The following is a 23,295-nucleotide window of genomic DNA, read 5'->3' as shown; positions in this document are numbered from 1 at the left end:
GTGGGGTACCCTACTGCCTGTCAGCCCATGTCAGCTCACCATGCTAAGCAGACACTTCCCAGAGCTGGTCCCAATGGACGGAGCAATGAGGGGCTGCAGACGGACCATTTCTTCTGGTCGATTTCTCTTTTTTTGTTTCTCTCCCTCAGTTTCTGTTTTCAATCATATAAGCAGTTACAATAATATTTGTATTTTTAATTAATGTTTTAAGGTTAATTTTCTGTCCTTGTTATTAAAGAAGTTTTAGTCCATAGCCATACTTTGAAAGTCAGTGGGGTGCAAAACAACACTGGACCCTCTTTGACTCCTTAGATGGATAAAAAACAGACTTTTTAAAAATATATCATCTTTGGTGTTGGACAGAAGAAAGAAAGGCACACATATGGGAGCCCATTTTCACCACATAAGAAAAACATTTTCTTTGGTAAATCATAATTATTAGACAAAGTTTAAAATGTTGAGATAAGAAGTCATAATTATGAGATAGAAATTCTTAACAATGAACTAATATCATAATTGTCATCATTTTAGTAAGTCATACTTGGCATCTCATAATTTCATCTTTTTATTTCATAACTTTTTCTTTAAATCTCATAATTATGATTTAGTATCTCAAAATGTCAACTTTTGTGTCATAAATATTATTGATGTTATAGCATGTTTAAGTTTCTGTTGTTCTTTTTATTGCAAAATGTTTTTGTTCATACAATAAAACTCAATGTCTAAAAGTATAATAGACTCCTCTGACTTTCACTGTATTGACAAAATGGTTTTCTTTTTTTGAATTGTCGTCTTTGGTGTTCCACAGAAGAAAGTCATACATATGGAAGCCCATTTCCACCTCATAAGAAAAAATAATAATAAAACTGTATCTCATATTTTTTGTCATTATTATGTTTTACCAAAGGATAGTTTGTTTTTGTTGTTCTTTTCATTGAAGAAAGTTTTAGTCCACACTTAAGTCAGTGGCGTGTAAATCAACATTAGACCATTTTGACTTTCATTATATGGATAAAAAAACAGACTTTTTAAAAAAATATCGATAACATGAAAAGTATTCATTAGTAAAGTACTTACAAATCATTCGCAAACTGTTAGTTTATAGTTAATTCATACTTACTATATTGTAGTCTACATTGTTAATATATTAATAATCTATATACAGAGTTTTTTATTGTCACTAATTAACACAATAATTATTGTTTAATTAAATCATATGTAAAGAGTTAGATAACGTTTTTTTAATGCTTTAAAAACGTATTAAGCATAAATAGTCACTCACTTTAGATTAGGTCACGGAAAATGTCATTAAGTGCTTTAAACCAACATTTATTGGATATTAACTGCATTAGTATTGTGTTCTTTAAAAAAAGAAACTATGGCTAACACTTTATAATATATAATATAAGTATACAGTAGAAAAGTGTGTGTGTGTGTGTAATACCTATTAATGTATTAACAATGTAGAGACTACAATATATGAATTAACTATAATTTGTAAGTACTTTATCACTGTATACTTATTATAAAGTGTTACCAGAATATCTTCTTTTGTGTCCCATAGAAGAAAGTTAGCGTGCTACGTGTGATTTTTTTTTTTTTTTTTTTTCGTGGAAAAGATTAGAAAATTATGACAGAATTTTCATTTTTAGATGAACTGTCCCTTAGAGTAAGTCTGACCAATCAAGATTTCTAAAGTGACCTGTGGTTAAACTGTCATTATTAACTGGACAATGCTAGTTCAGCTTGTCATGTATTAATATCATGTGGAAGAAAAAAAAATTCTCTTTGTATTTTTGTCTTAAATTGTGAAAATGATTATGAATGACTAATATTTTCTGTAACATCTTTATAAAAAGAACAAACTCACACTTGTTTCTTAAAATAAGATTTTTAATATTACTTATTATCATAAAGATATATTTACACACTTTACAGAAATAGAAAATAAAAACACAAAGCTACGCATGAAAGGAAAAAAAATAAAATAAGTACTCCAAGAGCTAAAGCTTATCTTTTATAAATTAGAAACCAAAAGTTCAAATATGTACACAGTATTTCAACCATTTCTGATACACTTGTTTAATTCATTTATTTATTCATTTGTTTTTGCCCAGGTCAACATCAAAACAGAGACAGGGACTGTACATTTGGCCAGGTGAGTTTGATGAGCACACACCTCCAACAGGAATAAAGAGGAGGAATAATACCTTGCCGTTACGCTGCTTTTCACATGGCCCACTAATACTGTTGAAATGCCAGACCTGACTACAGATTTTGAGATTTGAAATGGATGAGTGTGCTGAACAAACAGGCCATGTGTATGGATGCATGTTTTGGATAGAGGTTAGAGCTCTTTATGGGTGTGAAATCTTATTGGAAGTAACAGAATAATCAGATCATTCTTAGCATCCCAACCAGTTGGTGGACATTTGTGAATTGTTACTTGATCTGGTCGCCACATTTTACATGCACCGTGACAAGCTAATTGAAAACAAGCGGCCAAATGGCTATTTTCTCTTGTGAGAAAATATATGAAAGCAGAGCAGTTTGCCCTAATGAATGTCTTGGCAAAACCAATGCATCACAATGGTAAAGAGGAGTTTTGTATTGTTTTCGGGGCTTTTATCCTTCCTCTCTAAATTATTTCACTTTCCACAGCTCTGTTTTCAACATACAAATACCTTCTGAATACCTTTCTCCCATGCAAAAGTCTGTACTCAAACAAAAGACCTCCGAATGATCAAGTGGAACGTGCATACAAGTGCATAGGACTAGATGAAGCCAAATTGGGCAGAAACACATGTTAGGAATGAGTTTCTCATGTGAGCTCTTTAAAGAAAAACAAAACATTTGTACAAAATGATTTGTGCTCTGTAAGTATAATGCATGTGTTTGCCATTTCAGTATTGAGTCTGGACGTGCTTGTACTCTTGTTGCCGCAAGCTCCATTAACCTGATGTTCTGACGGAGACGATGGACCGAGTTCGACTACGGAGGAGGGTGAGAAAGCTTTTTTGTGTCCACGACATGTTTTGCAGCAGACTACTTTTTCTACACTTTTTTTTTTTTTTTTTTTTACGACCTTACACACAAAAATAAAATACAGCTTTCCAAACTCTATCGAAAAGTAAGCTTTGGACAACCAGCTAGACAAGAATCAGTCAATTAAATTGTCACAAGACACTGGAAAACCATTACATGCCAAAAGACTTGTTTTCAGGATTTAATTTTCCAGCAGCATAATGGAATTGCAAAAGTGCAGCCTTGCATGTCCGTACAGAGAACTGTTGGAGGAAAGCCAAGTGATTGATAGGGGTCTCTGCTATAGCGAGCTTTGGATTTTGTCATATTTGTCTTTGGATGTTTGATGAAACAGATAACCATCACCATCGGTGGGAAGGGGGGTCGGTTGTCGTAAGTAGCAGTGACGGGCTAGTTTTTCAAGATTCAAGGCTTGAACTGAACTGAAACACTGCTCGATGGCCCTCCCTGGATGGGCAGCTCAGGTCTGGTGAGGATGGTGAAGATACATTCATGAACAACAGTGTGGATACAGGCATTACTCTGCACCTCTAACAGACTCTTCAGACGGAGTGTACGGCAACTCAGCCGCCCAAACTTAGATCTTCTCTGCTTTCTGACCTACTGATCCATGAAGCAGAGCTCTCGGGAGCACTATCGTTCTGAGAAAGCGTTAATGAAATCCACATCTCTGTCTGAGAGGGTATAAAATAATCATGGCGTGACTGGAATTATTAGTATTCACAGTGCCCTAAGATTCGATACATTTTTAATCGAGGTGAGCTCGGCTGGGTGTTTTACCGCTGTGGTTTTTAGGCACTCTCTTATGAAGATCTGATTTTGCCGCGAGGCTGTGTTTGCGGATATACGCGGCGGCTTTCTGTTTCCATATCCACAGACAAACGGTGAACAGGAAATCGGGGGAGGGACTCAAATGCTAATTTGCAATTACTTGCTGTGTTGTCTAATTAATGAGTGTAGCTAACAGTGTCATAAAAGCCTCTAATCTCAGCCTCATAATTTGTGTCTGACTGAAAGTTATGAAAGTTTGAAGATGCCCAAGCCAAGGATTGTTCCTATTTATAGATTATTACATCATTAATCAGTCGAACGCTAAGGTAGTGTGGTCATTCTATGCCAATTTGACTTGTGAGCGCTATCAGACTTGAAAGAGATTTTAGCGATTCCAATCTAAAACCGATTAGCAATGGGGTTTAATAACCGTCACAGCCGTCTGTGCTAAAGAGGCTCAAACTCAAAAGGCAACTGCTCCCACTGGGGAGAGAACAATAATGGCTTGTAAAAACTTAGTCTGAATATGTAGCTAAAGTGGTGGATACATAAGCATGAAGCTAAATGGTGCAGATACAAATAATGTGTATTTCTTAAATAAATGCATGTAATATAGACCATACAGGCTTCTGTCACAGCACCCTGAGAAATTAATTGAAATATAACAAAAATAACACCAAAAGAATGAGGACTAAACAAGAAATCATTTCCAGTATGATGTCAAATAAAGGCATAGAGTTCTGTCATTCAAAGAATCTGGTCAAGGGGACAATCAGGCTAAATCATCAGATCTGTATGGAATTTTCTTTTTCTCTTTTTGGTCTAATGTCTTCAAACCATGCTACCATTGCCTTTACATTGGATGTTCAAACAAATGGCAAAATGCATACATGTGGTTAGATGTTATGCTTCCCCTAAGATAAGAGGTAACATGTTTACTTTTCTTCTCCGGGCAGCACTGTGGAGTAGATTTGCTATTTGGCACTTCATTAAAAGGAGAGATGATCCGCCGTATGAAGCAGATCACCCTGGCCAGTTAACAGTCATGTATCTCTGCTGTAAAGCAGCGTGTGTCATGGGGGAGGAGAAGAGGGCTCAGGACCGATGATCTCACGCTCATGGAAGTGGAGTGTGATTTTGATAATGAGACACTGTGGCTTTATCCTTAAGCTTCGGATGACTGACAACTCTTAGGCTCATTGGTAGGATGAAGTGTAATGACCGTTGGACAGCACAATGAGATGCAATCAAGCTGTTTTACATGGATGTGCCAATGAATTATATTCATTTAATATTTTAGAGTTAGTTATAAATGAACCTACATTGAATGCATTTACATGCACAATCTGCTTTCTGGAGGTGCATACTTATTGTGCACGCGTGTGTGTGTTAACATTTTGGTGCCAAAACTCGATTTAAACAGTTTATCTCATTTAAACATGTTTTCTTGCATTGTCAGGCATCTAGAAAGTTATTTTTTTTGTGAGTGGTTTTCATGTAAATGCACTCATGATATTATTAAGCTAACTGTCCATTTTTTGTTGCAGGCAGATGATAAAAATTGTGCCAAATGTGAAAGATTAATGTTGCTGACTTGGCCATAATGGGCCTGAGCTGTTAGTTGTGCCTTATTTTAGTTTCCCTACCACTTTCTTCCCTCATAAACACAGTTTATAAGCCAAGAGTTGCCAACAAGTAGCAATATGAAAAAGCGCCGTGGTCACCTTCACGCTGGAGAGAATGGGACTAGCACACCTCGGAGAAGAAATGCTTTTCGGACTATAACTGTTTGGACCAGGCTCCCCACTGCTCACACATCATGCAAAGTGTGGCCATGAAAGGGCTCTAGAAAGCAAATGAGAAAAAACCACAGGAGGAGAGAGACAGACAGAGAGAGACAGAATCTGATAGCTCGGGCTCAATACCCCCCCACCCCCGTTCCCGGCCCACAATTCTTCGTAGAGCTGAGGGTGAGTGGCTTGTCCTGGTTTTTTGTGGACAGAAGAAGAGTTGCTTGAAGAACCAGCAGGTGCTATGGACATCACTCTTCAGGCTGGGCTAGCAAAGGCCCCTTGTTGCAAGGCCCCCCAAGGCAAAGGAAGAGCATAGAAATCAGAACCAAGGGGGAGGGCACTCTAAGCTGTGCCTGTGGACAAAAGAAAAGAGACATGAATAAGGTACAATTCAGGGGTTTCTGTACTTTTACTAATTGCCACAGGTAGTGGGTACCGAATGTATGACACAGCCAAAAAAAGAACCGTTAGAGCAAGTCTTTAAATATCCTAAAGGTTACTCAAAAAACATCAAACTAGTTATTTCAGTATGCAGTATGGATCATCAAGAAAGACATGCATACAGGATTGGAATGGCTTAAGGGTGGGTAAGTGATGACAGAATTTGTTATTAGGTGAACTAACTACAAGATACGTTGTTTTAGGAAAATGTGCGAAGGCAGCTGCATAACGCATTTGGACGAACTCAGTAAAAAAAACAAGATGGTAGATGAGACGAGTGAAATGTTTCATTCTGTATTCAAAGGTATCAATAAAAACAGTTTAGTGCAAGTCAAATTGTTAGTTTACTCTATATTTATTTGTCCAACAGTATGTATTTTTAAGCTTATTGAAGACATCATTTACTCACCCTCATGTCGTTCCAAACCTGAATGCATTTCTTTCTTCTGCAAAACACAAAAGAAGATATTTTGACTGTCTTCTTTTATGTTCCACTAAACAAAGAAAGTCATGCAGGTTTGGAATGACATGAGGGTGAGTAAATGATGACAGAATTTTTGGGTGGACCATCGCTTTAAGCTATATCATTATTTAGATTAACAAAATTATTATGCCAAACCACTGAAATGAATGGCAGAGTCAAGTCTGTCACGTATGACATTCCATGATGATTAGGATTCTGCCTTTTATAAATTGATCAAATTCATGCATCTGGACTGTAACACTAAAATTGTGTTCCTGTTTTTCACTTTGAGCTAGGAATCTATGTAAATCAGTGAGGTCATCTTTTAGTGTTGGTTCATGACTTCACAGTGATTTCAGATAATTGTAGCTGCCAATGAGCTTTATTCTTCCAGTACAACAGTGCCCATTGAGCGATAAGAACCATCATTTTACTTTCTGTGTTACACCTGCATAGTTCTGTGTTTGAATAATGTACAGTGATTCTTATCTGAACCATGTTTTGTTTGTGACTCATCACGTTTGTGATGCTCTATGACATCATGCTGATTGTCAGAAAATACCAACAACAGCGAGCTGCGTGCATTTTAAAAGAGAAACGCTGTGTCAGGCAGTTGTTTTCTAATCATCCAGTGTGCCCCTTGGTACTTATTGAGGCCGATTTTCAATGTCTAGCTCTCTGCAGTGCAATGCCTTTGTGCTAGGAAGTCTTTGAAGAGGAGGTCTCTCAACATGTGTTGTTCCTCTTATATGTTGTGGCATCTGGATCTTGTAACGGGTTATTCATTCTTGTGTTGCTTGTGTTCTATTACCACAACCTTCAGTTCTCATAATCTTCAGCTGAGCTTTTAACCTCCTTTTCCATTTACTTCCCAGAGCATTCACAATGAAGAAGCCCTGTCCAATGTGTTGTTTAGTTAGACCCCAGCAAGCAATAGCCGTCATTTCACCGTCTAGGTTAACTATAGACCCGTTATAGTCTGGTTATGAGTAACCCACTTCTAGCCAAAATAACCTCGAATTTGGTCGAATGTCGTTTTTTGCCAAAATAACTTGCGAGATGTATGATATTCCATCATGTAAGCAAAGTCAACGGTGATAACAAGCCGTTTGGTTTCATTTCTTTGACATGTTCTATGCGTAGCCAGATTTTGCCTTGTTTTAGCCTATACGTCAGGGCTGTGTTTGGACGGCTATTAGACGTCTTTTGAACGCAAAATTGCTTGCTTAAAGGAATATTCAGAGTGTCAGGCAAGTTAAGCTCAATCAACAACTCTTGTGGCATAATGTTGATTTACCACAACATTTATTTTTAACTTCCCTCTCCTTTTCTTAAAAAACAAACAAAAAAACATTTGGATTATAGTGAGGCATTTACAATTGCAGTGAATGGAGCCAATCTGTAAATGCTAAAATACTCTCAATAGTACAGCCACAAGATTAAACAATATGAATGTTAACAAGATTTTTGTGTGAAAAAGGAAATCAACAACGAGAACAACTTTATAGCTAAAATAATACACAAGTTTTAAAAGATAAATTAATACAAGTGCTTTTATGAATGTAGTAGCTTGATATTTTTGCATTATAATTCTGCAGAAATTGGCCCCATTTATTTCCATTTACTTTTTTTCCTTTTATTTATTTTATGGTAATCAACATTGTCATGTTGTTGATCGAATTAACATTGAAATGCTGTTGATTGAGCTTAACTTTGAACTGTGAATATTCCTTAAAGGAGAATGAAAAAAAAAAAAAAACACTTATTCGTACAAGTCAGTCTAATTCCAAGACATCCCCTTGGTGTTAACTTAAGTTCTCAATTCTACTCAAGCAATGATTTCCTTCTCTGACATCCTTCTCATCTGCAAGCACGGTGGTGCTGCATAATGAAAAAGAGAAAAGGCCTTTCAAGTGCCTCCACTGTGGCCTTATTCGGTGGTTCTCTGTCTGTTATCAGCCCTTGAGGAGAGTTAATTGCCCCGGTCAGTCTGTGCCCCGTTTTAGCCATAGATGATGAAGTGTGAGGCTACATTTCTCACACTGCACAAAATGTGAGATGTTGTACACAAGCCAGATGCAGGTCAAACACTTTAGTGGGAGTCCCATCTGGGCCATGGACTGATTTACTGTACTGTGTCATACAGTAATTATCACAACATGTTCGCTTTAGCGATAAAATGTCTGTCAAGGAAATTAATATTAATGTAAATGTGTTACATTGTGGATATAATGAACTGTGAGTGGATTAGGAGAAGAATTTTTGGGTTTGGTACCGCAGGATTGATTGGCACATTAGTCGCCTCAAATGAACTGGTCCACCAAAGCAGGCCCAAAGGAATGTGGGTGAATGTGCTAAAAGACGTGAACTTTGAACCCTAGTACGGCATGAAGGGAGCTGAAGAAGGAGCCGAATGAAAGAGAAATCTTCGTCTTGTTTGGGGTTGAAGTGCTGTTTGTGGACTCTACATTGTGAGTCACTGAGCCGTTCCATTTAATGGAGCTACACAACTTCCTGCAGTTCCCCTCATTGTGCTGCCAGTATTCTGGAGATCAAAACAAGCATCGACTGCCTAAATCACTCAAATAATCTGTGCATTTTATTGGTCGGGATGGGAGTACATACATAGGCCTTGCTCTTTGTGTCATTTAGACATTTCGATTTTTTTCTTTTAGATTGATGAAGCAAATGAATAGTAATTGTTTACCAAATTGAACTTTTTTTAATTTGCTATAGGAGGATTTGGGATTTCTCAATTTTTATTGCCTTCATCTCTCAGCTTTTAAAGACGATTAACTTTGCCATAAAGAGCTGACTTGTCCTTCTCCGTAGACTCTGTCCCTATATAAAGTTAATTTATGGCAAGACTCTGCAGGCTTGTATTGTGAACTCCTGTGGGGTCATTGTACCCTGTTTAGTCATCTTACTCTATGGACTATGTAAAAAAGCTGTGAATGAGTTCTTGAATATCTCTCTGCCATCCACAAAAAAAAATTTGAATCTTTTTTTATTAATAAAAACCACTCAGTTTTCGGGAAAAACTGTGGGCCAGTATTTCAGCACGAAGCCTGCAAGTAATAAAACATAAAAGTGCTGATAACATCTGTCAGATACAGTTCTCTTTTATTTATTGACGTTGTAACTTGAATGTTTCCTTAATGAAGGCCACATTAAAATATAGGCTTTGGTGCTGCATCACTGAAAATTTCTCTTTGTAAGAAGAGAAAAAAACTTTTATTAAACGTAAAAAAAAATGTTGCCGGAGGAATTGTTTATCTAGACGTTAAGTTAAATATCCTTTTTATGTGGAAAAACTAGCTGTAGCGGTTCAGACGAGAATCTGGAGTATTATCTTTGGATAGGGAATTTAATTGGCATTATTAGGATAACGGAAACATGTTGACTCAGATTAAATACAACATTTACATTGTATTATGTTCCACTCTCAATGGGTTTTGTAGATCTGCTGGAGAAGATTGGGACCACAGAAGCTGGCAGTCTAAAGTCCAGTAATCTCATAAAGACATGCAGTTTTTCTGTGCCAGCAGTAATCTATAATTCATGAAAGAAGTGAATGAGCGAGCAGGTTTCTGTCAATCACAGTCTCCCTTTTTTCATGTTATTCTCCTGCATTTCCAACCTTCCTCAGTATGCACTCGATGATTGAAACAGGTGCTTCCCTCAAGGCCTATCCAGAACTGCTCCATTTATAGATGAAAATTAGATTGTTTTTTCCCCTCTTATTGGTTACTCATATTCTGTTCTTTGCTTATTGTTGCTTTCAGGCTATTGCATTGGTACAGTAATGTCAAACTGACCTTGCTCTAAAATGGCATGGGCCCCTTATGGGAGAGACGGGGTCGAGGGCGTCTCCTCCTCCAGCCAGAGGGTCTTTGGCTCCGGCCGGCTCGAGCAGTATTCTGCCGTAAAGGAGTCCTCATGCTGCCCACCTCCTCCAGCTCTTTGCTATGCTCGGTGGAGGCCATTGGACCTGCGGACAGAAAAGGTACATGTGAATTCTGAAACCCAACATAAAATGATAAAATGGACAATGCACTTGTCTATTTTCAAAGTATCTTGGCCACTTTGGTTAAACTGAATTGCAAAAAACAATGTCTTCAAACAAAAAAATTTCCAGTGGTTGGATAAAGACTTAGCCAAGCCCCAAAATCACAACATTGGCTGAGCCAGAGTTACATATTACATATTTCACCTTTAAAATTTATTAGCATAGTTTATTGCTGCAAAAACGTCCACCAGAAAGTCCCTCAGCACTATCACAGACACTGTTTACTTGCAAATCTTTGAACTTCTCACATCATGTGAAGAGTATCTGTCTCAAGAACAATGGACAGACGCTTGTCCTGAACACATATTTGTCTGTGCGTCTATGTGCACTACGCTGCTCGCTTGTCAGTGTGCTCAGATGTTTCCAGTCATCTCTCAATAAGTGCGAGTAGATCCTTTAAACCCGTCTCATATCCACAGCTTGATCCACATCAGTGCGTCTCTAACCTCTAACCTCTTTAGAAAAATCAAACAAGTCCTCCGGGGAGAGCAAACATTCTGGGAGGTTTTGGGGAGACCTTGATCTGTGCAGCACTATCTGATGTTAGTGATCTCCCATTCAAGTCCTGAATTGGCTTTCTAAGGGTGTTTTGTTTGAGTTCATCATAGGTATTGGATGTCTTTACATGGAAAGTTCCTAGTCTTCCTAATGACAGAAGCAAGAATCAATGAGTCCCGTTTTTTTTTTTCTACATTATTGAAGGGGATGAATGGGAAAACGCACTTGGTCAATCATCAGTTATGTTTCCCATTTCAGGCTCTCCAATCCTTCATTCCATAGTATACACATGCCATACTATCCTCTTTCCGCTGAAGCTCATGAAGATAATTCACCCCGTTCTTCCAAATTCATCTCCCCTTTATGCATACGTCTTTCTGCCTTTTTTGTCTGTGTTTGTCTTTAACTCCAATACATTCAAAAACCGCCGCCAGAAATGTCTTAAAAAAGGAATCTTTCAGTGAGAGCTCAACAAATGCCTATCCTACAGAGTAAACAGAGAATCCCATTAACCTTTCCCAGCAAGAACTTGAATGAGATTATTCTCGTTGGGTCAAGACATTCCTAACATCTCCCTGGGGAGTGACAGACAACCTAAATTAAGAAGACAACAGGGAGCATTTTTATTTTTTTTAAATATCATAGCACAAACAATTCTTGTAAATTAAACAAAAAAGTAATTGTAAGAATGAACTCAATTTTAGATCCTATAGACATATTCTTGTTTTGGAACATGGTAGCCGGTTTCTAGCTTTTTTAGCTGGTCCAGGCTGATAGACCAACTTCGAACAGCTGGTTGACCATCTTGGATGTAAAAAAAAAAGCTTGGAGAAGCTAGAAACCTGCTTGGACCTGGTAGAAACCAGCAAACATGTTACAAAACACATCTATTAGCTTAATATGGATTTTTCAGCTGGAAAACGTAAATTAATAACTAATAGCTTACAGCTATTTTTTCTTTATAACAGTCTGGTTTTTTTTCACAGAGAGGATCAAGCAGCTAACGCCATACGATTTGAGTTGGTAATCATACAGCCTTGAAATTACTTAAATCTTTGACGGTTAGTACATGTAGTGACTGGACGACGTGAGGCCAAACACGTCGCCTGTAAGTCTGCTTATGAGTTAAATATCCTCAAACTATATTTTTAAATTCCTGACAGCTCAAATTACATTTACAAACTAATCGCCTTTAGCTGACACATTACACATTCACAGCGGACTGATTCGACGAACAGTGGACTAATTCATTTGCCCCACAGAAAGACTTCATTGCATACTTCAACATCTCATGGAAAAAGGAAACCATGCTAAAACCCATCTATCCACCAGGCCTGCTAATCTGAGCATTAACCTCCTGTTATTTCTCCACAAATGAATGAAGCAAGTTTACACATTCTGTCTGCATTCAAGTCATTTATTTCTAATCTGAGGGGTTTAGCATTTAAAAAGTCTCCATGTGATCAGAAATTTTCCCCACCTGATTGGTCCTTTAAAACACTTAGGATCAGCTGTGAGAGGCCAGAAGTCTTTTTGCTTTTTCAGTAGCATAATCACTCAACCCAGTATATTGTTCTCTACAGCGTGAGGAATAGTCTTGAAATGTGGGGGGCAAAAACACAATGTTTTTTGGCCAGGCAGGCAGAAGTGGCTGTAATTACACCTGGCTGAGCTGAACGCAGCACATCACCGCAGCTCTACTATCAGCGTCTGTCATAAACCTCTCCATAATGATACAATTTAGATGTTTCCTGCCATCACCATCTGACAGGCAGCGTTTGCTGCCCGCTTAGCTTTGAGGGGAGCAAATCGCTCAGAAAATTGTCATCACAGGCCGCAAACAAGAAGAATTGCTAAAAATAATCCCTGGTTGTGATAAGAACAGCATTTATGAATCAACTCAAGACATGCATTGGATTGATGAAGAGGGAGGTCTATTTTAAGCACTCAGAATCACTCCATTGTCTGTTTTACGACTCTTGGCTTCTTCTTAATCTGCATAGCTCCTTGTGTGACTCTGCGGGTCGTATCTTTCCACGCTTCGTGGCGAATACAAAGTGACAGGAGCAATAACCGTGGATATACTATAATAGATGGCATATGCTGATGGGATCTTCCTCTAACTTGCTGCTTGTTTACCAGACCCACTCAGGGATGAAAACACTCTAGCCCCCTTATTGCATTAGATCTGATGGCGCTGATAGTAGGCCTCCTTCTCACCAACATAATTTCTTCCAGGTTCACCACCTAATAACAAGCAAGTCAGGAGGAAGTAATATTCCACTTGATGCTTCTCACGATACCAGCAGTCTTATCTAAAGACGGCAAACTCTTAAAGTGAAAGTTCATCCAAAAATGAAAAAATCTGTAATCATTTACTCATCCTCGTTTCAAATTTGTATCACTTAATTTTCTGAGGACCACAAGAAAGACCTGTCTCAGTTTATTTATTTATTTTTTGTCCACACAATGAAATTAATTGAGGTCCAGTGTTGATTTGGACCCCATTGATGAAAAAAACAGTTTCTCTGAATGTTGCACGTAATTATATTACTGGTATTTTGGTTGTTGTACGTATTGCGGCACATATTCACAATTTTAAAATAATGTACCACCTACATTAAACCCTGCCCTAAACCTACTGTAACTGACAGTCTGAGCAAAAGCATATGTGAGATAAAAACGCATTTCCTAAACTAACCATGCCATTTTAGCAGTGAATTGTATAGTTATGTTTTTGAAGTTTTAGGCAGAGGCGCTTTTTTACAAGCCTATGCTGAAATTTTCATTTTGTGAGGTGTTCGATCAAGTTTAAAAAAAATGAGAATTCTGGCACTAAAATGCTGAAGTCACCACAGCTTGCTCACACGGAGATGGTGGCTTGACAGGAAGTGTTCAGATTGGTCAGATTCTTCCAGGCTAATGATAAATAGCCAGATCGTTGCCATCTCATCCTCTAGTACCACACTCCTTAGGTTCATCCATTATGTTGACTTTTTAACACGACTGCCTCGCCGTGCCTCGCCTCCGCTGGACACCTTGTGTCTGATAGTGTGTCCCTGTAAATCCCAGGGCTGCCTCTTAGCCGAGAGAGTTATCCATCACCCAGCACTTTCCTGACAGGGAGAGAGAGGCCCAGGCTAGGCAACGTTTATAAAGGGCCGAGCTCAATCTGATGAATAGTTCACCGAATTTCTCTGACTGGCCTAAATTTACAATACACTCCCAGTGCAAACACACAACATGAAGAATAAAGAGCAGAGGCTTCCAATAGATATAAAGTTTAGGCTAAGCGGAAGACCTTTTAAACTCGGGGCACCAGATGGATCTAATCTTTTACTCACTACTCCAGGAAGTGAGAGATTAGATCTACTTACACGCAAAGCAGAACCAGGTGAGGAGAGGGCAACACTTATTTATGGCTGGTTGTACTACATGCATTATCTCTGCTTATACATTTGCCCTTCTAGCACCTCCACCACCTCCCATCTTAAATCAACCAAATTCAACGACCAATCAATGTGTAATATAATTTCTCTGTCTATGCAAATCAAAACCGTCTTGCTTGGTTAGTTTGTTTGCACAACGTTTTATAGGAGTATTGATTTGTTTGTCATTGCTTACAGAATATTCTGCTTGACGTACCCCATCTATTTATTGTGGAGACATGGATGCAACGGTGCCTAGGTGTTTGTCTGACATCCAGCCTTTCACTCTCTCCACAGCTTGAGACTGCAGTCATAACAGCTCTTGTAAGGGCGTCTCCACAAACATGCATAATGGATACCGGCAACGCAGCCACATCATAAGTCAAAGGTGACACAAAATGTTATGGAGGTTTGTGTATTTTCTTATCTTTTGTTTTTAATAGCCGCCTGAAGCTAATGAGGTTTTGTGTGTGGCTCTATCTAAAGAATTAGAGCATGTCTAAACAGATCCTGTTCATACTGTACTTCAAATGTAAAAAGTTAACAGGCCTTTAGATGAAATTGAGTGTGCTTACATGCATCTTAAACTTAATAAGCAGACAATGTGTAAGGTCATGTATGAACTGTGATTTATAGGGGTATTGCTAGATAAAGTGTGGTTTTAGAAGGCATGCATACAGTGAAAACAGTGAAACGTAAATATTATTTATTTTTTAGGTTAATAGAATATTGAATTCATGTAAGTAATAAGTAGATTTTATTGTTTTTAATCAGTGAAATATGATATTCAAAATATTTTTTTTTTTTTAAATGTCAAATGTGTCTGTATAAATGTATTTATAATATAAAGTTTTTTAATTTGATTTTAAGCTGTGTACTGTATATGTAAATACATTTAGAATACTTTAGATGTTTGTTAATATTTACAGAAATCGCCAAACATACAATAATATATGTGCAAACATGACGTACAAATACCTATAAATACTAATGAGATCAGGCTGGTCAGATTTTTTTCTCTGTTAGCCCAATTAGCCAGTTCTTTGTCCTGGTGGCTTACTCAATGCATGCACATCTTGTATGCATATCTGTCTATGTTTCAGTGAAACCAAAGAAAAAAACAAATGATTTAAATTCTTCTTCTATTATCTTTTTTATAATTAGCTTATTTCTGAATGTAAAAACACATTAATTAGCTTATGTATGAAATTACACACAGAAAGGTGCTGCGTTTATGCTGTGTTGTGTGAGGCCAAATAATTTCCAAAAGCATTTTGTGAATGACTGTTGGTACTTTGTTTTGCCTTGCATATGTGCGAGAAGAGGCGTGGAGTCCCATGGGGGTGTAACCATGGCTGACGGTGTGTGACGTCAGAGGCGTGATCCCCAGTGTCTCAGAGGACATTCATTCAATGAAATAAGAGAGAGAGAGCTCCACACTTAGCTGCTTTTTTTCTCCGCCACACACGCAGGCATGACAATTTGATGCCCGCTAAGACTATCCTTTAGCTAGTCACACTTGATCATGAGCATTATGCTTAGAATGAGACACGTTAATTAGCATGAAACCCCAGTATGAATCACTTGCCAAGCTCATAAATAAGACCCTGTTACACTAAATTTCCTAACAGTGTGCTATTATGTCTCTAAATATACTACTTCTGATATGGAAATGATGTTAAAGAAGCCAGTAAGACTCCCCGAGCGGCGTCTTAAATCAGCAGCCTGGCCTTTTGAAGCCTGGAGTCGCGACTCTGCTTATCGCATGCCTACCAGTAGTACAGGGCCTTGGCATAAACTGGTACCAGTCTCTAACGTGCTCTCAAACCACGTTTCCATGGCAGCCGCTGTGAAAGGCACTCACTGAGGAGCAAGAGAATGACATTGTCAGCTGGAATGGATCAGGTTTCCCAGTTTACAAATTTCAGCACAGGTCCATTAATAGATGGAGGTAGGCAGTAAGATTGCTTAACCCTTTCCCAGGCCAGTCGTTGTATTTCATCACATCGGGGGCTGTTTGATATGCAGCATTGTGCTGCTGTGGTAGCACGCGGCTTGCAGGAGAAAATGAAGGCGTGCATTGTGTTCTGCAACTCCGCAGAGGAACAAAATCGCATGAAAAGTTCACAGACTTTCCCACACCTCCACTTTGAGCTCCATTACTGAAAATAAGAGCAGCGCTCTGATAAAAGTGGCTGAAGCTTCTTGTCACTGCTCTTTTCTCTGATCGTTTCTGACACCCTCAGATGGTGTGCAGCCTTGCAAGCAAACTACACATGACCCAAATTAGCGCTAAGCTATAATAATGTGGTTAGAAATGGCCCGGTTCCGAATGATCAGAGAGCTGCAGGTTCAAAGCGCTACGGCTGCTGCCTTGACTGCTAATGATGTGTTGAGAGAAAGAGAAAAGACGGCAAAAAAGGGGAGAAGGCTGATTAAGACTTGCTCAAGCTCTTGCACCAGCACTTCAGACTGGTAGGGGTGAATCACTGGGTAGAGGTTACTGCAGGTTGGACGTTTAAGTACAAGAAAATCAAGAGAGCCGATCATGCAAAGCATCTTAAGTGCGATTTCTTCTGAATTGGCTTCCAGGGTAAAACAGCATGCCGTCTCAAAGAGGATTTACCTCCGAGGCGGGCAGCAAGGGCGATCGAGACCCGAATATTCTCGTCAGCAGTGATGGGCTCAAACTCAGCATGTTGGTAATCGTCAAGAAAGTGCTGGCTCTTAGCTACGGGATGCTCCGGCAGTCTTTTTCCAAGGGCTCTCTAATCGGTAATGAACCACATCCACCCCTTACTATTGTGCTGTGAGCTGTGAGCCCGCATGCATACTGTCTTTAAAGTGGACGTGTGATGGTATAGCTCCAATTCTCCTGCTTTGGGCCCAGTGCCTAGCTACTGAAAGGAGTGTCAACCGGTGCATGCTGGGATATTTCCAGCTGAGATCACACTAAACAATCAGTCATGAAAAGACACATATGTGTCATATGGATGAGAATGGACTGATGAAGCATGATTAACAGCTCAGATGTGAATGGCTGCTTGTGTTGTGTGATGGAGTGTTTTTGTTTAAGAAAATTTGCCCTGGTTCTCACAGTAACGTTGTGTGTCAAGTTACAGGCCATATTTAATTACTGACAGTTCATTTACCTTTTTTTGTTTATGTATGTTGGTATATTAACCACAGTGTTTAACCAGAATAAGATTAAATGTAAAGCTTCACAATCTTTGAGTAAACTCTCTGTCTGAATTGTATATGTATTTACAGAATCCGGTTCCAATTGCATGCTAGTTTAACAAACAAGACTTATTCATTCAACATGATGTTTTTCTCTAGTATGCTTTTTGTTTCCTTTGGGATATAAGACATGATATAAACTATCATGCATATACCTCATTTGTTCTATAATGAAAGCTGAAAGACGGGAATTTATATAGCATGATAAGATTTGCTTTGACACATAATATCTTTCAGTTTTGAAATGTTCCTTCTGGACATTTTAAAAACTATTTCCTATCAGCTGCCGTGTCTTTACAACAAATTGGATGACATTCAATATACTTATCAGAATTGGTTTTAGCTTCATAAGCAATAAATGTACACTTAATTTACATTTAATGTGCATTGCCCTCTATCAAAGAGATTAGAGAATACATTGAGGCTTGAGTTTTTATTGGCGGTATAAGATTTAGTGCAATAAAATTGAAGGCATAACACACATCTTGTACCTTGAGGCTTGGAATTATGGGTAGTCCCAGTGGGGGAATCAGTAAAGTGTTCCAAAAACTCTTGAACACTTCTCATAAACAATCCAGTCAGTTTCTCACATCCATACTGCTCAGAGCAATAAGAACCTCGGCTCTGTGGTTCTGAACAGATTTAGTGAAGTACCCACAGCAGAAGCCTTAAATCAGGCTAATGGTTTGATGTGATATACTTCTGAAATAATCTGGGAAAGCTCACAATAGAAGCACAAACAACAATGTGCTATTTTTCTGCCGTTAGCTGCGAACAAAACCGGGCTGCAAATGTGTTTTTCATTCCTTGCTCTTCAAATTGAGCATGAAAATAATTAAAGCACATTTATTCCTCGACTTGAAATATTTATACAGCATTTTGCCTTGCTGTTCATAAAAATGTCCACTCTGATCGTATCTGATCAGCAACCACAATAAACGTAATGCTTAATATTTGAAAAGGGAGCAATAAATCAGGTTAATATCGGGCCCCTGTGGACGCAGCTAGGCGTTCGATATATCTGGCTTTAATTAAAAAGTTGGGGAAAGAGAGGGAGATTTTGGGGGTGTTGAGGGGATATGTTTTCTGATGTTTAGAGGAAGGGGCCTAGCTAATGGTTTGTCATCTTGCTTGTGGGTACAGGAGGCGTGTAGCTAGCCAGATGCAGAAGTGTGATTCTGAGAGAGAGCAGTGAGCAAGCATCCATTTGAAGCAATTTTGGCACAGGGCCCTTTATATTCCCCGCATTTGTCCACCTGCAAATTCGGGAAGACCACCAGCTGTGAAGTTTTAAAGACCTTTTAATATTTTAGCGGCTGTGTTCCTCACCACATCAGAAGCCTGTATAATCGCTTTTTTCTTTTCTTTCTCCTCCATCAGCACCCTTCAGGATTTCTCCTCTGCATCTGTTTAAGTCTGATGGTGGAGGTGATCTGATATATTCAGAGTGCTCTGAATTGCATTATGCTTTCCTATAGCAATCATACATGTCAAGACATCCACCGTACTGCAACTGGGGAGCTTTTCTCAAAGGTTACCCTATGTCTTTACCACATGAGTTATAATAGAGCTCAGAAAATGTACTGTTATTTTATAAAGGGCACTGTTTTATTGGTTCTGCTCTGCCGGAAAAATAACCACTTCCACAGCTCCAAGCAGATATTTATGAAGTATTTATAAAATGGTGCAACAAGTTTTCAGAGACTGCAAATGACCCTTTGCTTGATCTGTTTGAATGGGCATTAATATAAAGTAGTAATTGTTCAGGCAATATATCACCTTCATGCCATTCCAAACTTGTTTGATTTTCTTTATTTCATGAAAAACGTACATTTATGCATCTGGCAGACACTTTTATCCAAAACGTCTTGCATTTAATTCAAGGTAAACATTTTATCAGTTCCTGCATTCCCTGGGAATCAAACCCATGACATTGGCATTGCTAGCACCATACTCAACTATTTGAGCTACATGAAGTATACACACTGCTCTTTTCCTTTGCTCTAAGCTCCAAAAACTAAAGACACTATAGAGATATAAAAAAAAGGTCCATATGAATTGTGAGTTATAGAAGTCTACTAATGCCATATGAAATTAACTTAAATGTAATAAATTTGATATTCACTGATAGTCTTCTTCACCACAGCTCATTAATGTTTGTTCATAATAAACATGGTGCATTTGCGCATATTGTACATATGCACATATTCCAATTATGACATACATTAGTCTTTTTTCAAAGTGAAGTATATAAAGGTCTCAGAACACTTGAAATTCAACGTACAAGTCATATGGATTACTATTATGATAATAGTTTTGTGTTCATTTTTGTTTTGTTTGTTTGACAGCATTGTCATTGCATTGGGAAAACACTACCTAACATTTTCATTTGTAGTCAGAATCGGAAGAAAATTACATGAGTTGGGAATGACAGGAGGGTGAGTAAATGATGTTATTATTTTATATTTTCAAACTGGTACGTCACATTAGACTCTTCTTTATAGTTTATTTGCATATCTCTGACAAATCACACTGCAGACCTTACAGTTAGGCCATAGAGGATATCCAGGTTACTCATAAAATAGATCTGAGTCACTGACCCTCTGTCTGTGAGCATGTGCACGTATGTGTGTGCATATGCATGCTTGTGAAAGAGATAGGGACTCTGCCAAAAATCCATCACGCCTCAAAGCACCACTGAATGATTCTTCATAATAATGTGATGACCTTTCTGTAGTGCTCAGCTCCTTCATGCTGCTTTGACACTATTATCATGTTATCGCTGGACATCTGGAAAAGTTTGCCTGTTTGTGTTCTTTCCATGGCCACTATAATCAAGTGCGTAACCTCAAACACCTCCTTCACATTAAGTGAACTCATGGAATTATGATTTAATGCTTCCTGCATGCTTTTAGCACATGGCCACTGGTGTTATTTCACAAAATATAGTGCTCTTTCCCCTCATTTCTTCTAAAAATATACATTGTGTGGCTGAAGACTTCCTAATGAGCTTTATATTTGTTTTGTAGGGGTCTCGCACTGACCCAGGACAAGCCCACGCACGATCTCCAATGCTACTTCAAAGTTTAATACCGAATAATAGCGTTGTTGACAGCTCGCATGAAATCGCCCTTTTCCAAAGAGCTGATTTCAAACAGATAATGCCCGAGATCTGATCTCCACACCATCACCTGGATGAAGAGGACAAACCAAGCAGCTAAAATTACACCATCTCAGGACTTCTGTGCGTGTAAGTGTGTGCGTGTTTGCTCTCGAGACTGTATTTTTGAAAGGATTTATCCCGCGCTTCCGTGACTTTGAAAGATGAGGCGTCGATACCGGACTCGGACTGACAACCCAGAGTGGCTGAACTGTTTCCACAATATGAAGTGTTTACATACCAGACTTGAGAGTGGAAGACAGATTGCTTTCAGGATGAATTATGAGTGGCTCAATGCGCTCAAGATTTGCCCATTCTTGAGGGGGAAGCCCATTACAAGAAGAGCAGATTGAGGTATGCGCAAACGAGATTAGCAGGGCCGCAGCCGTTCTGCTGGGTGACGCTCAATGCCTGCGGATGGCGAAGCCGCTGTCGCCTGTTGCACCATGACTTCTCTGCGTCCCCACCCTCTTTCAACCTCAGAGAAAGCAGTGCGCAGATCATCCCCATTGTACAGTTGAGACGGATGGCAATTTCCAGCAAACTCCCAGTGTACTGGAAAAGCGTTTGTCTGAAGATGAAAGGCTTCACACCCGCTGCCTACACACAGAGTCGCTTCCAACACCTTCCCGCGACAGCGCGCAGCTCCGGCTCCCCGCGGCTCCCTCACCCCCATCTCATGATGGAGATAATACTATACTAATAGCGCAAACAAGGCAGTCTGACCTGGATCACACGTTAGTAGCCTGTCCTTCTGAGGATCAGGCTCAGGCTCCACACACATGCAGGCAGAGTGAAAAACGACACTGACCGTAATGCAAGGTAATTGCTTCCCATTTACTCGTGCAGAGACCAAAATAGCAGCATCTTTGTAACAAACGTGTGTGGAAACGCAGGGCGTAAGGGGCCGTTTGATACGGCAAGTAGCCACTACCCAGCACCCTTCAACATGCACACACTCTCAAACACACATGCTTCCCAGCAGTTGGACTTTAGAGAGATGTGAGCGTTTACACAAGGGCCACAGTTGTTTTTTAACACAACCCTGTTACCTGCATCACATCTGCAGGGTGGCCACCAGTCACCTGACTCGAGCTCACAGCTTTAAGACTTGCATGTCATCTTTGATAAAAGGTTTTATTGTGGAGGTAGATGAAAAATAACATGGTGTTTGAGCAAGAATTACATAACAGCACAATAGCAGATTGTTTTTGGAATAAATCATATGGAGGTTAAGCACAATAACTCTGATCTATGTAGCTTCAGCCCAGAGAGACTGAGAATCCATCAATGATGTGGCACAGCCCAAAAGACATGGATCAAATCCACCTTTAAACATCTACAGGAACCGTAAGTGCCAAGAGCATATCAGCGTTTTCCTTGTGAAATCCAAATTAAACAACCATCTGCTGTTTTTAACACCTCATTAGATGCACCACAGTACCGTATAGAAAAACACCTTACATTTACGGCATCCAGGAGTACATAATCCTAGAAAGCCAAGCGTTACATGACACCAGGAAGAATCATCATCATCATCATCGCTGTTATTTTCCTACATATGTCATGGTAAAGTCAGCAAGTAATCCACCAATGGCACAATTAACTTCATTAAATGGGCACAATAACAAGCCAAACCTCTGCAGTGCAGTACAGCGCGCAGCCAGGTGCCGTTTTCCTCCTCTCCCCAGCCCCAGAAGGCTAACCATGCTGGGTAACTGATCAACTACAGCTGCCCATTCCCGTTCCCAAGGCTAACAGCAGAGAGAAAAAGATAAACACGAGGAGGCAACAGCCGTCACGCTCCGTACTTACCAGCACTGGCTGAACACAGCAGAGAAACCACCAGCACAATCACCAGCGTCAAGATCTTCACATTCATTTCTGCTCTCCCCTCCGTTTCCCTGCCAGTCGCTAGCTGATATACTGTAGTGGTGTGTGTGTGTGGATGGGAGGGAGAGGAGAGTGGGTGAGCGAGAGTGAGAGAGAAAGGGAGAGAGACTGTTTGCTCTTCGGAGCGCGCGTGTGTCTATGTGTGTGTGTGCGCGGCTGCGTGCGTGTGTGGCTGTGAGTGTGTTTGTATATCTGTGTGCAAGTGTGTGACAGCGCCGCTGAGATTTAGAGCAGGTTTCTGTCTGAGTTATCCTGCCGTAATGTGCAAATTTCCCTTTTGTGAATTGGAAGTCCAGTAGAATGAGTGTAAAAAGAGTCTGTTTCTATCAGGGCGGTTTGCCTTGAATTAGGAGCCCAAGTCCCTCGTGTTGCTTATGTATCCCTGACTCTGGGGGTCACGGAAAAGGGGGCTTCCTCCGCCTCGGTATTAACCCTCCCACTGAGAGAGAGAGAGAGAAAGAGAGAGAGGAAGAGGAAGAGGGTAGCTCTATGAT

At 39.4% G+C, this 23,295-nt stretch overlaps 1 protein-coding gene across 1 annotated transcript; it reads right to left on the bottom strand.

Annotated features, from left to right (window-relative positions):
- Positions 1–1,887: 1,887 nt before the first annotated feature.
- apln (apelin) lies at positions 1,888–23,191 on the bottom strand. The gene is made up of 3 exons (XM_079892602.1): positions 22,724–23,191; positions 10,332–10,504; positions 1,888–5,962 (listed from the first exon to the last, which is right to left on the bottom strand). Exons 1-2 carry the CDS (start codon positions 22,788–22,790, stop codon positions 10,338–10,340), a joined length of 234 nt encoding a protein of 77 aa, XP_079748728.1. The 5' UTR covers positions 22,791–23,191; the 3' UTR covers positions 1,888–5,962; positions 10,332–10,337.
- Between the last annotated feature and the right edge of the window lie 104 nt (positions 23,192–23,295).

This window comes from Squalius cephalus (genome assembly GCF_949319135.1).
Source record: "Squalius cephalus genome assembly, chromosome: 14".
Classification (NCBI taxonomy): Eukaryota; Metazoa; Chordata; class Actinopteri; order Cypriniformes; family Leuciscidae; genus Squalius; species Squalius cephalus.
This window is presented reverse-complemented; position numbering and strand designations above follow the sequence as displayed.